This window comes from Denticeps clupeoides, chromosome 2 (assembly GCF_900700375.1).
Source record: "Denticeps clupeoides chromosome 2, fDenClu1.1, whole genome shotgun sequence".
Lineage (NCBI taxonomy): Eukaryota > Metazoa > Chordata > Actinopteri > Clupeiformes > Denticipitidae > Denticeps > Denticeps clupeoides.
The window spans coordinates 21,996,300-22,012,873 of NC_041708.1; the positions used below are offsets into that span (position 1 = coordinate 21,996,300).

Here is a 16,574-nt window from a genome sequence, read left to right on the forward strand (position 1 = left end):
GTTACACGAGTTGTAAAGGTGTCCAAACTCGGTTAAACGTGGTAATATTACAATTACATGAGTGTAAAAGTGTCCAAACTGGGTTAAATGTGGTAATATTACAGTTACACAAGTGTAAAGGTGTCCAAACTGGGTTAAACGTGGTAATATTACAGTTACACGAGCGTAAAAGTGTCCAAACTGGGTTAAATACAGTAATATTACAGTTACAGAAGTGTTCAGAGGTAAACAGATAAAGTCCTTTATTTCTTTTGCCAGATTTATGTTTTTTTTTATTGCATACGTATGAACAAAACATCAAACACAAAATGTTTTAGATTCATTTACAATATCCAACACCTGAATCACACACACTCAGCATAATCACCAGTTACTCAGTGTTTCTGAAACTCCCCTCTCTGTCCATCATCAGTATTCCGGCAATTTTAATCACCATCCTAAAATGGATTTCTCTATTTTGAGAGTTTAATCTGTGTTGCTAATCTCTGGGATTTTAGTAGGGAACACTCCTTTTTCATAACACACACATACACATGCAGGTTTAGTCAAACCTGCAAGGAATTAATCAAGAGAAAGGCTTTTTGAGAGCTTTATTTACCAGTGTGTGTGTGCGTGTGTGTGTGTGTGTGTGTGTGTGGGGGGGGGGGTGTATGTAGGTCAGACTGTCATACTGAGCTTCTGCTCATTGTGGTGTGTGTGCAGAAAGTGTCCAGAAGTGTGTCAGCATCTGCCATAAACACTGCATGTAATAGGACCCGACACCAACACGCCTGGTCCTGACAGCGCCCTCTCTTGGCGGGTTAGGGAGTGACAGGGACTGTGCTTTGTGAATAGCTGTAAGCCTTTCAATTTCACTTCTATTTCATGTCTGAGAAAAATGTTCTTAGGTTCTGTTGTTGTTTTTGTGTGTGTGTGTGTGTGTGTGTGTGCGCGCGCGCACGAAAACCTTTCCCATCACCAACACTCTTTCATGGAATAATGAGGCAGCATCCGCCACTGTCATCTTTGCATGGGGGACAGCCTTGATTTAACACACACACACACACACACACACACACACACTACATACAATATGAATAATCAGTGCTGAAATTATACACTGATAAAATGAAGTGCATCTTGCGCTGGGCCAGTCGACAGGAGCAGCAGTGGTTGGTTTGGTCTGTAAAGAGCTTCAGGAAGTCAGTTCTTCTCTCTGACTTTATCACAGGAAAAAAACACGTTATTCTCCCCCATGTCCTTAATGGACCATTTAAGATTGATTGACATCCATTTTGAGCCAATCAAGCATCAAATACATGATTTCATCAGGAAGGTGTGTCACGATTAACTTTCTGTCTGTCTCTCACAGACTCACTCACACACACACACACACACACACACACACACAAAATTTTATTGTTGGTTCACTACTGATCTAACGTCATCTCTCTCCGTCTTCTCCTCAAATGTTCCAGCCAGATGACCACTATCTGAGCACACACTTACCCGGGATGCACTGAGGTCTCCAACAGGAAATAATCAATGGAAAATGTCTCGGAGCAGCACCAAATCTGAGGAATGTCAAATGTAAGCAAATGCCGCACTAAATTTGGCTCAACTATAAACTGAAGATATTTCGGAATCAATATTTCGCATTCCACGATTCAATATTTGGGCCCCCGAATGAGATGTAATCTCTCGCAGTTCCACCAGTTGGAATTTCTCTTCACGACCAGTCACATACTTGTCATATCTGCGTCCCAAAATTGCCACATCATGAGATAAAAGTGGGAATTAAAGGCATTCCGGAAGGGAAAGTCGCACAAACTATCACAGTTTTCCCTTCAGGTATGTGTTCTTTGTTGTGCCGGTCGCCATAGTCATGGGACGTCAGCTCTACTCTGTTCTTCCCGTTCAGTTACACGCTGAAAATTTTTTTATTGATTAAGGCTGTCATGTAATACATAATGTAATTTGGCATTGAATCCAAATGAAACATATTATTCTTAAAATAATCAACCTATTTTCTTTTAACTATGTTACGTTTTGTTGGAAATGTAAAAATATTAAGTAGAATCTATGTGAATTTAAGATAACTTAAAAATGTGAACCTTCCCTTTTATTCAGTGTGGAAACCATGGCAACACTTTTAAGGAAAAAGGCTTTATTTGGGATTGACAATTTGCCAAAGAATGATATCAGATTAAATCTGACAACAAGCATCCATCATACTTCTTATAAATATTAACACTGCACGTTCATTTAAATAAACATTTATTTACACAGGGTCAAAGGTCAGGGGAGATCAGTTGTCCGTGGGCTGCACCGGATTGAGGTACTGCTCAAACTCGCTGCGGTCCAGCTGGTCCAGCATGTCCAGCCGGACCTGGTCCAGGTAGAATTCTAGCGACAGCCCGCCGGTGCACAGCGAGCAGCCGCACCCACCCCGGCCATCGGCGCGCTGTTGGTGTGCGGGCCCCGGCCACTGCTGCTGCGCTGCATGATGGGTACCGTAGCACTCTGCGTAGTTGGGGTAGGCCGGAGGGCTCTGGTGCGGGACCCCACCGGGGAAGGCGGCTCCATGGGGGAACGTGGAGGTGTAGGAACTCGGGTACGTCATCAGATGAGTGTGGTTGGGGTAGGAGGCCGCGCGTGCCTCACCGAACGGGCCCGTGTGCGCGAAGGTGTGCGGCTGCACGTGCTGGTTCTGCAGCAGGTAGCCCAGGTCGTAGGGTGTGGCGTAGCCCATGTCGGCCGAAGCGTGGCCAGGCGAGGTCTTGTCGGTGGGTGGAGTCTTGGAGCCCTTGCGGAGCTGCTTGCGTCGCCGGGGACGATACTTGTAGTTTGGATGGTCGATGGTGTGCTGGACCCGCAGCCTCTCGGCTTCCTGCATGTACGGCCTCTTTTCAGCAAGGGTCATGGCCTTCCATGTTCTACCTGCACCACAACATCACAAGATGCATTAACTCTCACGCAACAAAACGCAACGAGATGAAAGTCAAACAATGAGCATATCTGTGAACGCACCCAGTATTTTGCTCAGGTCCGTGTTCTCCAGCTCCGGGTTGAGCTGCGCCAGGCGCCTGCGCTCCTCTTTGGTCCAGATGATGAACGCGTTGAGCGGCCTGCGCACCCGGGGCTCCGCCGCCGCCACCGCCGCCGCCGCCACCGCATCCGTCTCCGCCGCCGCCGCCGCCGCCGCCGGTTTGGCCTCGGGGCTCGAGCAGCTCGACTCGGACTCCACCGACAGCGGGCTGGAGGGGTGCGAGGCGGGCGGCTCCTCCAGCAGCGCCGCGGGGTGGTACAGGTCGCCGCGGCCGGAGCCCATGGCGAAGCTGGGGAGCATCCGATCGAAGTACATGATGTTCGGGTGACGTCTGGATCTCCCGGGAGAGGGTCGCGGCCTGCTGGGGGTCAAGGGGGGAACTTTAAAGCCGCCCGCAGCCAATAAGATCCGGGGAGGAGTGGATCTGGAGGTGTGAGAATGACAGTCTGTATGGCCTCGGGCTGTCAGCACATCGCGTCCACACAGAAAAGCAGAAACTTTTATTCACTTTTTAAAAATAAAATGTTTATTATCTATTATACAGAACGTGAAAAACGCTAATGTTACAGCAACAGGAGGAAAAAGTGCCTGAGCAGTATTGCCCCAACAGGGACATGTTACCCAGTAGTATTACAGTTATTACAGGGTTAAACAGGGTAATGATTCAGCTACAGGAGTGTAAAAGTGTCCCAACTAGGATAAACATGGGAATGCTATAGTAACAGAAGAATAAAAGTGTATGAACTTGGCTAAACACAGTAACTTGGGCAGTGGTGACCTAGCGGGTAAGAAAGTGGACCAGTAATCACAAGGCTGCCGGTTCGAATCCCGAGCCACCAAGGTGCCACTGAGGTGCCACTGAGGTGCCACTGACCAAAGCACCGTCCCCACACACTGCTCCCTGGGCGCCTGTCATGGCTGCCCACTGCTCACCAAGGGTGATGGTTAAATACAGATGATACACATTTCGTTGTGTCACCGTGTGCTGTGCTGCAGTGTTTCACAATCACTTCACTTTAATATTACAGTAACAGGAGTGTAAAAGGGTTTGAACTGGGTTAAACACTGTAATATTACAGTTGCAGGAGTGTAAATGTTTCTAAACTGCGTTAAACACAGTAATATTGAGGTAAGAGGAGTGTAAAGGTTTCTAAACTCAGTTAAATCCGGTAATATTACGGTGCCAAGAGTATAAGATGTCTGAACTGGGTCAAACACTGTAATATTATGGTAACAGGAGTGTAAAGGTGTCTGAACTGGGTCAAACACGGTAATATTATGGTAACAAGAGTGTAAAGATGTCTGAACCAGGTTAAACACGGTAATATCATGGTAACAGGAGTATAAAAGTCTTTGAATCGGGTTAAATACTGTAATATTACAGTTACAAAAGTGTAAATGTGTATGAATTTGGTAGTATTAAAGTAACAGGAGTGTAAAGGTGTCTGAACCGAGTTAAACACGGTAATATTACGGTAACAGGAGTGTAAAGGTTTTGTGGCAAAAGCAGATTTGCAGGAGATGACAGTATTGATTTGAAAACTGTAATACGGCGGCAACAGAATGCACGAATCCATGGTTTATTTGGGGAACATGAAGCGCACGGAGAAAGCACAAAAATAGCCTCAATAAGGCCCAGTTTTTGGCCAAACATGAACTGCTGCTATGCCCGCGCCTGGCGGACGCTGGGACGGGGGACGGGGGACGAGGACGGGGGACGGGGTGAGAGACTGGGTGGGCTGCGAGTGTATTTTTAAGCCACGGGTTTTTTGAAACGATAAGGTCGAGTCCGGAAAACTCGGGACTGGTCCGGAAGGAAACGTACTGTTGCAGCGCTGAAGACGTGTGTGTTTTTTTTCGTCAGGAAAACGAAATAGATTTTTAAAAAATATATGTATATATGTATGCAATATATAATAATGCTGACATAAATGAGAGATTCACAGGTGGCCTGTAGATTGTTTCCAATTCGCTAAAATGTTGCGTGAAAACAACTCGGTTTGGCAACCCGCCGTTTTTGTTGCCGGGCGGACCGATTTGGGAACACCCTCGCAGCGGGTTTTATTAGGAGAAGTGCGAGACGGCGAGAAGCGCACCTCTCCAGGCCGGGAAGGTCCTCCGGAGCCCGGGCGCGCTGCACCTGCGACGTCGCGGCCACTTGTTGCCGCGGGCGATGCAGAAGTTGGCGCGAGTTGACACCTCGGTGGTGCCGCGCCGTCTTCAAAGGGCGCCGAAACTCGGCCGCGTCCCGCGCAACGGCAGCGACAAAAACGCAGCGCAACCCAAAACATAGACGTGTGTGGCTTTAATCGATACACTTTACCCACAATGCTTATTAGACTGTCTAATGATACCGAATTGAATTGTCCGTATTGGCGATGGTGGCTATGTTAATTGTAGTCTAATTAGATCTGCTTTGCGTGCTTCGGCTTGTATAAGTTATTTGAAATAGAATAATCGAATAAGACTGGAACAATGCATATGCACACGGTGAACGGAACGGTCTAGAACAGGTCGGAGATATATTTTATTACTATTGCAAATCCATGACTTTTTATTCGACCCGGTATTAATGAAGTGCCATCGTTATTGGACGATTATATAATAATTAACCTTGACCGCATGTTAATTATTGTGTGTTCGTGTATTTTTTTCTCTCTTTATTAAATAACATTTCGAAACGTTGGTAACGTACAGGAAGTGAGGATGTTGGTTATGAATGTAATGAGCAAATACACATAACACGGCAGCGCGCGCGCGCGCGCCCGCGGGCGCGTGCACCGCCCCCGCCCCGCCCCCTGCTCGTTCGCGCGCAGTTGCGCTGGTGAAGGCGCGGAATCCACATCCTGGCGCGAGCTGCCGTTAACCGCTAATGGGGTTAATTAATTAGCGCGCGCGGCGCAGCGTGAAAACAATAACGCCGGTTTCGAGCGAGGGGCTACCGCAAAAACGTCTCACTGTTCTTATAATAAAACACGCGAGCCCATTGGTTAAAAATAATAATCATTAACGCCATTCACCAACAACAACAAAAGTTATTTCACCTTTTTTTATTTAGGACATAACTCCACATGTGTTCATTCATAGTTTTGATGCCTTCAGTGAGAATCTACCAAAGTAAATGGTCATGAAAATAAAGAAAACACACTGAATGAGAAAGTGTGTCCTAACTTTTGGCCTGTACTGTATTATAGTATATTATATTATACTATATATTTCAAATACTAATAAATTATTTACACACAAATATGTGTTATTTGATTCATAATTGTCAGTGTCTGTATGACATATTTTCACCCCGGATATCTGTACATATATGTGCTTATTATTAATCATATAAAGAGTATAAATGTAAATATGAAGCGTTGTCTGGTGGGTGTGTGTATGCATCATCAAGGTTATCTCTGAGTGTGTGTGCGCCCCGGTTGAATGGCCTCTGTCTTCTCTGAATGGGGATTGTTCTCCCACTGTCTGGGTCACAATGTTCCATTGTATTGGATGGCGCTCAAATATGAGCCAGAGCGGCGCAGGTCCCGCTCCGCTGGCAAAAAGGCCAGAGGCTCTGTGAGGAGAGGAAGCTGGCAGGAGAGGAGACAGAGCTGTGGGCCCAGGACATGCCGGCCGGAGGCTTCCGGAAGTGTTTGGATGTTGTACGGACTCAAGCGGACCTGCTGAGCTCACAGCTGGACGAATTTGGTCGCGTGTGTGGACTATATGCCCAAAATGTGACAGATTCGGTGGCTTTGTGTGTCACTCGCCTGCCAAATGGTCTACAGGCCAGAAAAGGTTCTGAGCCCACGGGCCTCCATACAGTGCGGCATTGTATGTGCGCCGTGCTGGATTGTATTGGCACAGCAGGTAAGGGGGCCGACTGTATTCTCCCTTCTTCTCCGGGCGCTGATAAACACACCTTGGGCAAACACACACACTCACGCTGAGAGGATTACACACCCCCCGGGGATGCTGCGCTTACAGAGCCCTCATTAGTTGAACACAATGTGGGACCGCCTCTTAAAACAGATAATACACACAAACACACACACACACAGCCGTAAATGTAAATCAGGACTAGATCAGTGCTGGGCTGATCAGCTTGGAGCAGCAATAAACCTGAGAGCCACACCGGTCTAATACGTTAAACAAACCCGTTGTAGCATCAGTACAGTGTATTTTCTAGGGTGTGTGTGTGTGACTGTTTATCGTGCTGTGATGGGAATCGTTTGGGGGAAGTTTGACCCTCAAAGGTCAGACCTGTCCAAACTGTAGAATCCTCACTGTGTGTGTGTGTGTGTGTGTGTGTGTGTGATTGATGACTCTAAGGATCTCTTGGTTATAAATAAGTTCCTTTGCCGACTTTGAAGTGGAACTGTAAGTGACCCTGCGCCATTCTTTGCAAATGAACAATTGTATTCCAGTTACAGTTCAGGTGATAAGAGCTGTCCTGAGTGGGGGGTTCCCCGGCTCTATCGTTCACACACACTTACACACTACACACACGGTTTTATATGACTACATGTTCACATCATATTTGCTCCAAGCTTCACCTTCACCTCAGCAAACAGAAAGCGAGTCTGCGACTGCTGATTTGTTCTAAATTGGTAAGATGTGAATGGTTTTTAATACACATCGGAAGTCAAACGACTTGGAATTGGAATGGCGATTCTTCCACGCTGCCTGAGGGCATGAAGATACCTGCGCCCTCACTGTCCAATTAAACGTCTAATTAGATCAGTGGAGTGTGAACAGGCTTCTCCTCGTGGCCTTCAGTGATGGAATCTGCAGGCCTGTCTGTCACCCACGTCGTTCCGCTGACTCCAGCTCGGCCTGCTCTGCTGTTTATTTTTTCCATGGAAAAAATCTCACACACACACACACACACACATAGTTCATGCATCTTGCTGTAAAGGAGCTCTGCAGCTTTGAAGATAAGAGCTGCGCTTCACTCAGAAACGCCGATTGTGCTTTGTTCTTTTCCTGCAGTTTGATTTATTTACAGTGGAGTCAGATCTTTCTGGATACTTCATTTCTCACTTATTTTTAGTTTTTCTGGATTTTTCTACTATTTGTTTAAATGGTTATTGATAGTCCAATCATCCGATCATTTTAACTTGCTTAAAATAACTAGTACTTGGTAGTTTTATGAGGGTCATTATTTAACAACAGTATAATTTTAGGAAGGTAACAGCCCCTGGACTTTACAGGGACTTTTTCTCTTTTATGCCAACATTTTCTAATGCTTGTTTTGAAAGTGAATGTGCATGAAGTCACGTGGTTTCCACAAGGTCAAAATATATATACTTCAGTACAGAGGCACCCACAGGTCGTGTGCAGAAATGAATTGATCAGTGCTGCTGTTAACCCGTTGAGAGATTTTTTAGCAGAAACACAGTTACTACCCCAACTAAACACCGGCTTTTTTTTAACCCCGATTCGTTTCATGAAAATAAACGACATGTTGTCAACATGTGATTGGCTGTAAACTATGGAGACATCTGATTGACAAAAAAAAAAAAAAAAAAAAACACTTCAGGGAGGCTGCAAAAATCCACAAATAAATGTAAAGGTATTCACAAATATATACAGTCGTTTGCAAATGCAGGTTTATCGGTTTGTGAATAAATGTAACCGCACTGTGCACCGTGCATCACGTAAAGTTGAGAAATGCATCTGTGAACGGTGTTACATTTACTTGTAAGTCGTAAAATGTATTTAAGAATCTGGTTACACTTGTTGCCGCATCAAGAAACATTAGTGAATGGTGCGCCATCTAATCGTGAAATGCGGTGACGTCAGCACGCACCGAGCCCGTGCGTGCGCGTGACCGGGGGTTCGGAATGCGGGCAGCCCCGCTGGCGCGCACATGTGCTTCCTTCGATAACGGCGCAACAGGAGCCGCTGAAATTCTATAGCTGCGTCCCTCAAGACGGCCGCGGGTTCTGCTTCTATTCCTGGACGTCGGGGGAAAAGGCAGGACATTTAACATTTAAAAAGCAGCAGGCTGAACAAAAGGCTTATTTCAGCCACCCCATTGAAAGAAAAGGGGAAACAAACCAGATTTAACATGCAATGAAACTAAAATAAATGATTCACAATGATGAATTCGGGTGAAATTTCTTGCCAGGAACATATGGGTAGGCGATGGCTTTTGAATCAATTAATTAATGAATTAGATATGTGTGTGTGTGTGTGTGTGTGTGTGTGAAATGGTTCACACAGACAGGAATTCCAGGAATGCGCCGGGAGCGACGTGGCGTGACGTCATCGCCCGTGTGTTTTGGAAGACGCGCTGCCGACGTTCCCCTCCAACAGAACAGCGGCCACCTGTGGGTTCCGTGGAAAACAAGTCACGGCTCCCTTGGCGGATCTAGCAGCGCGGGGTCCGGACACAGCTGCCACACACACACACACACACACACACATCATTATTCAGTATTAACCATGTGCACACCCGCATATTTGCTCACACATACACACACAAGCTGGCACCTGTTTCCTGTTTTCCTTTGCATCTGCTGATGCTCCTTGCTTCTCGGTCTCATGTCAATCAAACTTCTTCAGACCTTGAATGCATGGACATGATTTACATTTACACCTTAGTGGATTTCAGGCGGTCCAGGTCTCGCCAACTGAACTGGCCTCCTTCAAAAAGCTGCTGCAGATGTTTTACCAGACCGGGGTGCTGGCCTGAAGACGACTGGACAAAATGGTGATGAGGGCGGGCGGCTTGTCTACCCGGGGTAGAGTAGTAGCTTGGTGGGTAACACAGTCGCATAGGAACCAGAGGACCCGGGTTCAAACACCAATTATTACCATTGTGTCCCTAAGCAAGACTCGTAACCGTGAGTGTCTCCAGGGGGGACTGTTAAATGTAAATAAAGTAAATGTCGTCTGGGTTCAGCCTGCATCGCTCTGCCATGGGTGACAAGCCACCCGCCCTCATCACCATTTTGTCCAGTTGTCTTCAGCCCAGCACCCCGGTCTGGTAAAACATCTGCAGCAGCTTTTTGAAGGAGGCCAACCTCCTGAGGAAGTTCAGTTGGCGAGACCTGGACCTCCTGAAATCCAAAGAAGGTTGCTGGTTCAAATCCCGATCTGCCACTGAGGTGCCACTTAGCAAAGCACCGTCCCCACACACTGCTCCCTGGGTGCCTGTCATGACTGCCCACTGTTCACTTAGGGTGATGGGTTAAATGCAGAGGACACACTGTATGCACCATGTGCTGTGCTGCTGTGTATCACATGTGACAATCACTTCACTTTAGACTTTACCTTAACCACACAGTCCCTAGCGGGTAGGTAGGGACTGTGGATAGGGACTGTGGATTCCTAACCACCACAAGTACTGTCCCCACATCCCCTTTCATGGCTGCCATGGGTTAAATGCAGAGGACACATTTTGTTGACAGTGTTTCACAACGACGATCACTTCTTTGCACTACACAGTAGCAACATGTCTCTTTTGTCTTAAATTTATACTGTATGTAGTATATCTGCCTTGTCCACAATGTGTGTGCTATGTACGCTCTGTCCAGTGTGTCCTGGTCTGTTTGTAAGTTCAAACTGCCGGAAACTGTGAATTTCCCTCTGGGATGATCTTTCCATCTTATCCAGAGCACCGTACTATCAGTAGTTACTGGAGACATGCAGGGACACAATGGTAGTAAGTGGGGTTTGAACCTGGGTCTGTGGACCTCTCCACCTCTACAACTGTAGGACTTGGACAAATCATCACCAACCCACTTGAAGGCTCACCCTACCCTGAATGCGGGTTTCTTCCTTTCTTTTTCTCTCTCCTGGAGTTTTTTTTGTGGAGTTTTGTGGAGGGGACAAGTGTGGGGGGTGTCAACTGTAGGGCCTGTCAAACCCCATTGAGACACACTGTATGTGATTATGGGCTATATAAAAAATAAATGTTGTTGTCTTTGTGGTCTTCTGGTTCGAATCGAACTCGCTGGGCCATAATTTCTCCCTTTATGTAAATTTGCCCCCAGCAGCCTGTAGTCTCTGTCTGTGCTTGATTTATGTGACTGAATGAGAGTGAATGTTTAAAAAAGGTCAGGTTGTCAAGCCCCTAGATAGCGGTACAAACACACAAAAACCCCACACGAAACACAATGTTGAAAAGCCACGTTTTTATTGAATAATTTATTTACAGGAAACTCGGGTCGTTACTGAGAGCCGTAATACTGCAGCAGCTTCTCGTCTGTCGGTTTGAGGATCTTCTTCTCCGTCATGTTGACGATCCAGCCCGGCGAGAGTCCGAAGAAGATCTGGCGCGGCCCTTTCCTGGCCGCCAGCATGCTGCACAGGGCGCCCGTGTCAGCGTCGGGTAAAACGTAGCAGTACTTCTGAGCCAGGGCCAGCCGGGCCTGCTGCACCAGCTCCGGGTCGGCCAGGTAACCACGGTTACGGGGGTCCGTGTAGTACGGCAGCAGGTTCTCCCCGGGAAGCATGCGTTTCGGAATGGGCTGGCCGGTCAGGAAGAACGGAACCGGCTTTATTAGGACAGCTGCAGGCAGCACACAAAAGAGGAAAAGTTGCATGAATAGAAGTGAAATGATGCAAAACGTGCCTTATAGCATTAGCTAAAAATGTATTATGATACGGTAATAAAACGTCTGTATTCTTCCACGTGAAACTCACTGAGACTCCTCGGGTCGTAGTAGCTGGTGGTAATGACACCGCCGTTCCGTTCCACCGCAGCAATCGCCGCCTCGGACGCAATCTGGACCTCGATGTTCACTTTGGCACAGAACAGGTCGGCTCCCTACCACGCACACAGAAGCAGGTTTACAAAGCTCTAGAACACTTGTATCACTTAATTCTGTAATTACCCAATATCAATTATACAGATTAAACAGCTCAGATGTGTCACCTGACTGCCACTGTGTGGACAGGAATGGGAATTACAAGCTGCATGTACAGAAAAACCGGGTACAACTGGCTGTTGGACTATCACTTAGTAAACCATGCAATTACACAAGCGTAGTGCACTCTATTAAAACATATACAATTTATCCGAACAGATAATTTCCGGACTTCCAGACCCTGATATTGCACTCACAGTGGATCTCTTCACATTACAAGTCAAAACCAGTCACACACTGGTCACAAGCCTGTTTATTTTTTTCTTACACATTTTTATAAAAGAATTTCCATTGCTTTTCAATTACATATGTTGTCAGAAATTCTGTGAGAATTTGGAGGAAGAAAAAAAAAATCACAAAGAGTCAAATTTATCAAAATATTGTTAAACTTAATTTCTGACAACCCTGAAACCCTTAACTTAGACGACAGTGTTTCTTCCTCCAACTTTACAAGCTCTGGAAAAATCTCTATGACTTTTCCAGGTTTTTATTGACCGCAGGAACCCAGGCAGTGGTGGCCTAGTGGTAAAGGAAGCGGCCCTGTAATCAGAAGGTTGCTGGTTCGAATCCCGATCTGCCAAGGTGCCACTGAGCAAAGCACCGTCCCCACACACTGCTCCCCGGGCGCCTGTCATGGCTGCCCACTGCTCACTAAGGGTGATGGGTTAAATGCAGAGGACAAATTTCACTGTGTGCGATGAGGTGTGCTTTGCTGCTGTGTATCACATGTGACAATCACTAAACTTTCAAAGAACCCTGGAGCATATTTTCTTAGTTTTCCTTTTCTTAAGACTTCTGGGCCTGGCAGCATATGCACAAAATAAAAATGCGGCTGGCACACACCTCGTCCACGAGCTGAATGCCGTAGTCCCTCTTCAGAGGCTGGACTGTGACCCCCCTGCTGTTGACCAGCTGCGTCAGGTCAATGGGCTGGGTCGGGTCCAGTCGGCCCAGGTCGATGAGGTACTGCAGCTTGCGCAGGGTCAGCGGCGGATACTGGGGACGCAGACTGAACACGGGCGCGTGCGGGTCAGCCCACCGAAACAGTGTTCATAAAAACCAAATGACGCCACCACATTCACCTGTGTCCCTCGTTGTATCCGTATTTCGGAATGGCCAGGTAGAAGGGGGTCTGCCCTCCCTCGAAGCCCAGGCGGGGACGGTTTCCTCTCTGCCGCTCGCCCTTGTGACCTCTGCCGCTCTTGGTGCCGCCGTGGGCCCCGCGGCCGCGACGCTTTTCCTAAACGACACCGGTCAGATGAGCATCCGTGCACTTCAGGAAAGCATTTTCAAATGCACCAACATGTTTACCATTCAAAGGGGCAACTTTTATTTCTATAATTCCTAATTTCACTGTGCACAGTGAAAACAGGGCGGTTCAGGAAGCATTTCACTGCGTGCATGCCACAAATAAAAATGTTGAATCTTATTATTAGACACACCGACCCTCCTGCACTAATTCGGCCAGAAACCGTACACTGAACTACTAGACTGACCAATGTACAGCTTCTGGCCAAACGATCATTAGTGACCAGACAGGACGTTTAATTAAAGGACAATTTTGTACCCCGCCAAGCTTCCTCGGGACAAAAACCGACAGAAGGCGTTAGAATAGAAGACACGGCTTGTTACCCAGAATGCACCGAGCTTACTTTCGCTTTGGAGCCGGGGTTCGGCCGCAAGTTAGCCAACGTGATCCGCGGTAAATTCTTCAAAATGTCCAAAGACTTGCCACCGGTCGCCTTGGACGCAGACATCGCGTCCCGACGCGCCGCTCTCAAGGGCGAGAGCGATGGCGGCCGCTCACGTGGTGCGACAAGCCGGAAGTGCGGGTCACGGATGGTAGTGTTTCCCCTTCTCGCTTATCGGAAAATGCGTAGAGAAAGTGCCATTTTAATAATTTATTTAAAAAATAATAATAATTAAAGCATAGTATCATTTTAGGTGCGTACGTCGGTGGGGCGTTAGGGGGCGCTCGGTACCATAGACAAAACATTTTTTTAAATTAATTCACTAACTGGGTGAGTATTAACCAAAGAAATTGTACAAATTGTGAATAAAGAGATAAAAAATACATATTATTAATAGTAAAAAAGGAGCCACCTGGAGATGCCGGGGATTGAACCCGGGGCCTCATACATGCAAAGCATGCGCTCTACCACTGAGCTACATCCCCTTCGAGGCCGTTGCTCGCTTGCTGCTATTTTAACTGCTGCTAAGAATGAGTGTTGCTACAGTGGCCAATCGGAAGTTGACCTTGGTTTGCGCGCATCCAATCACCGCCGAGTAGAGGCGGATCTTCCCGGCCTCCTGCGCTCAGGTTTCTCGCCCAGTCGGACGCGACCGCTCATGCAGCAGATCAGCGTGTGACGGCGCGAACAGTCGAGCGGGCCGCAGGCGGCGGTCGGGGTGCTTTTCTGCCGGTGGAGGTCAGCGCTCCGCCCGTTGCATGTGCGGTAATAACATGTCCGCGCCGCTGCCCGCTATAGTGCCTGCCGCCCGGAAGGCCACCGCAGCGGTGAGTGAGTGTAAAACGCTGCTGTGATGGAGCAGGGTGATTGGTGCTCGTTTGGTGAGTTGAACTGATGTTCCGCGTCTTTGTTCACCACTGCAGGTAATATTTCTCCATGGCTTAGGCGACACGGGGTACGTATCCGTTTTAGAATGAACTTCCGGCTCTGTAAAATAAAAAAAAAGAATGCATTCTTGCTGTCCTTTCCACCAGGCATGGCTGGGCAGAGGCCTTGGCGGGCATCCGGACCCCCCATGTGAAATACATATGTCCTCACGCGTGAGTACACCGGCTGCCCCTAATATGCTGTACAGGTGCTGCCAAGATAAAGCCAGATTACACGCGAGAATTAGGTTGGACTAACCAAGCTGCTTTTTGTTTGAATATTTAGGCCAGTCATGCCGGTGAGCCTGAATATGAACATGCACATGCCCTCCTGGTAAGAAATTCGGCATCAGCAGGATCTGCACGCGTCAGATTGCCTTCAGTGCCGCTCCGTAAGGGCACGGAAGCACTGATCCCGCCGTGTTTCCGTTCTGCCATTTTCAGATGTAGGGTGAACATTGTTTAACCTTTAAACTAATTAAAACTGGGACAGCCCTGCAGTATTTGGTGGACCGATTGTGATGTGCCGCCATGTGGTGATGTCCTTCCCGATATTCATTCTGGGATGTCCTTGCAGGTTCAACATTGTTGGTTTGAGTCCGGATGCTGCTGAGGACGAGCCTGGAATCAAACGGGCTGCAGAAAACAGTGCGTTGCAGATCCTTAATGCACAAATGTGCTTATCACTTCAGATGGCCTGGATTAACGGCTATAGGGCTTTTTCCTCCACAGTCAAAGCGCTGATAGACCAGGAAGTCAAGAACGGCATTCCATCACACAGGATCGTGCTTGGCGGATTCTCTCAGGTACAGTGGATTTAATCGAGCGTTGCTATTGACCCATTATTAAGGATTTTTTTTTGTCTGTCCGTGTCCTTTCTCATTTGAATGCTCTGCACCTTGCTTATATCCTCTTTCAAGGATTTAGAACGAGCTCCAGGGTTTGCGTTAGAGCTTATATAGGAGATCTTACCCTTGGCTGCAAATCCACCTGAGGTTACAAATTCTTCTGTGTGTGTGTGTGTGTGTGTGTGTGTGTGATTTAGGGAGGAGCACTTTCTCTGTACACCGCTCTTACTACACACCAAGAGCTGGCTGGCGTTGTGGCTCTAAGCTCCTGGCTTCCTCTCAGAAGCTCGTTTGCGCAGGTAGGGTCACTCACCCGATTCTTTCCTAAACCCCCCCATCATTCACATATATGACCTTTGAACCGTTTGTGAACCCCCAGCCCTCATCTGTGGTGGCCAACAAGGATGTGGCGGTGCTGCAGTGCCACGGCGAGGCCGACCCGCTGGTGCCTCTGGTGTTTGGCTCTCTGACGGTGGAGAAGCTGAAAACGCTCATCAACCCCGGCAACATCACCTTCAAGACGTATCCCAGAATGCAGCACACCTCTTGCCCGCAGGTTGGATTTCCAGCGATGAGTTTGAAGCACTTTGTGCCCCATGTTTAATGCCCGGATGTAAATTCACTGCTTCTGCTCGTGTGTACAGGAAATGATCGACATCCAAGAGTTCATAGAGAAACGATTGCCTCCAATCGACTAAAATTTCGACGCTGCTGTGTGAACCCTGGTGGTGGTGGTCAGACTCCCCCCGACTGGACACGCAGGACGTCTACATTTACATTTACCATAGAACGGAGTGGACCGAGAGGGCCAAGGAATACGTTGCCATACCAAGTCAGCCTCAGGTCAAGGGTCGGACCAGGCGCTGCGGCTGAACCAAGTCTACTGATGCTTTATAGCAGCTGTGGGTGTGGCTTGTTTCATGTTGAAAAGCCATATCTCCCTCACGCTCTGTTAATAAACCAGAATCTGACACTGACTTCCCAGCATGCATTATTCTGTGGGTGGAGATTTACTTGACCGAAGACTGAAGAAGCGTGTTTTCCCAGAATAGGATGCAGCACATGGATCCGGATGGATATCACTGATGTCATATGCACTAGATCACCCCACTAGATGCTTGACGTGAAGCGCCGGTGTAGAGAAATGGATAAGAGGGACTGGTCACTGGTCCAACCATTCGATTATCAGTGCGTTGGTTATTGATGCAGCCCAT

General features: G+C 47.6%; 3 protein-coding genes and 1 non-coding gene across 4 annotated transcripts; 1 reads left to right on the forward strand and 3 right to left on the reverse strand.

Annotated features, from left to right (window-relative positions):
* Nucleotides 1-2,287: 2,287 nt before the first annotated feature.
* On the reverse strand, nt 2,288-3,343 carry sox32 (SRY-box transcription factor 32). Its single transcript, XM_028961883.1, has 2 exons — nt 3,010-3,343; nt 2,288-2,919 (listed from the first exon to the last, which is right to left on the reverse strand). Exons 1-2 carry the CDS (start codon nt 3,341-3,343, stop codon nt 2,288-2,290), a joined length of 966 nt encoding a protein of 321 aa, XP_028817716.1.
* Nucleotides 3,344-11,140: 7,797 nt separating this feature from the next.
* On the reverse strand, nt 11,141-14,677 carry mrpl15 (mitochondrial ribosomal protein L15). Its single transcript, XM_028966642.1, has 5 exons — nt 13,548-14,677; nt 12,978-13,135; nt 12,739-12,904; nt 11,672-11,795; nt 11,141-11,537 (listed from the first exon to the last, which is right to left on the reverse strand). The coding sequence occupies exons 1-5, from the start codon at nt 13,650-13,652 to the stop codon at nt 11,197-11,199; spliced, it is 894 nt and encodes a 297-aa protein (XP_028822475.1). The 5' UTR covers nt 13,653-14,677; the 3' UTR covers nt 11,141-11,196.
* Nucleotides 14,000-14,071, reverse strand: trnaa-ugc (transfer RNA alanine (anticodon UGC)). The gene has a single exon. It is a non-coding gene; the product is annotated as a tRNA-Ala (tRNA).
* Nucleotides 14,193-16,338, forward strand: lypla1 (lysophospholipase 1). The gene is made up of 9 exons (XM_028966643.1): nt 14,193-14,413; nt 14,510-14,541; nt 14,621-14,686; nt 14,799-14,846; nt 15,090-15,160; nt 15,245-15,318; nt 15,558-15,659; nt 15,740-15,916; nt 16,005-16,338. Exons 1-9 carry the CDS (start codon nt 14,345-14,347, stop codon nt 16,056-16,058), a joined length of 693 nt encoding a protein of 230 aa, XP_028822476.1. The 5' UTR covers nt 14,193-14,344; the 3' UTR covers nt 16,059-16,338.
* Nucleotides 16,339-16,574: the final 236 nt, after the last annotated feature.

Bases quoted from the DNA above. Each gene is read 5' to 3' on its own strand.
- sox32 (XM_028961883.1), bottom strand. From the start codon at position 3,343: ATGTACTTCGATCGGATGCTCCCCAGCTTCGCCATGGGCTCCGGCCGC. The intron at 2,920-3,009 runs GTGCGTTCACAG...GTTGTGGTGCAG, and splicing joins GGACCTGAGCAAAATACTGG to GTAGAACATGGAAGGCCATG.
- mrpl15 (XM_028966642.1), bottom strand. From the start codon at position 13,652: ATGTCTGCGTCCAAGGCGACCGGTGGCAAGTCTTTGGACATTTTGAAG. The intron at 12,905-12,977 runs GTGAATGTGGTG...GCCCGTGTTCAG, and splicing joins GGATACAACGAGGGACACAG to TCTGCGTCCCCAGTATCCGC. The intron at 11,796-12,738 runs GTGTGTGCCAGC...TGTGCGTGGTAG, and splicing joins GCATTCAGCTCGTGGACGAG to GGAGCCGACCTGTTCTGTGC.
- lypla1 (XM_028966643.1), top strand. From the start codon at position 14,345: ATGTGCGGTAATAACATGTCCGCGCCGCTGCCCGCTATAGTGCCTGCC. The intron at 14,847-15,089 runs GTAAGAAATTCG...ATGTCCTTGCAG, and splicing joins AACATGCACATGCCCTCCTG to GTTCAACATTGTTGGTTTGA. The intron at 15,161-15,244 runs GTGCGTTGCAGA...TTTCCTCCACAG, and splicing joins CAAACGGGCTGCAGAAAACA to TCAAAGCGCTGATAGACCAG.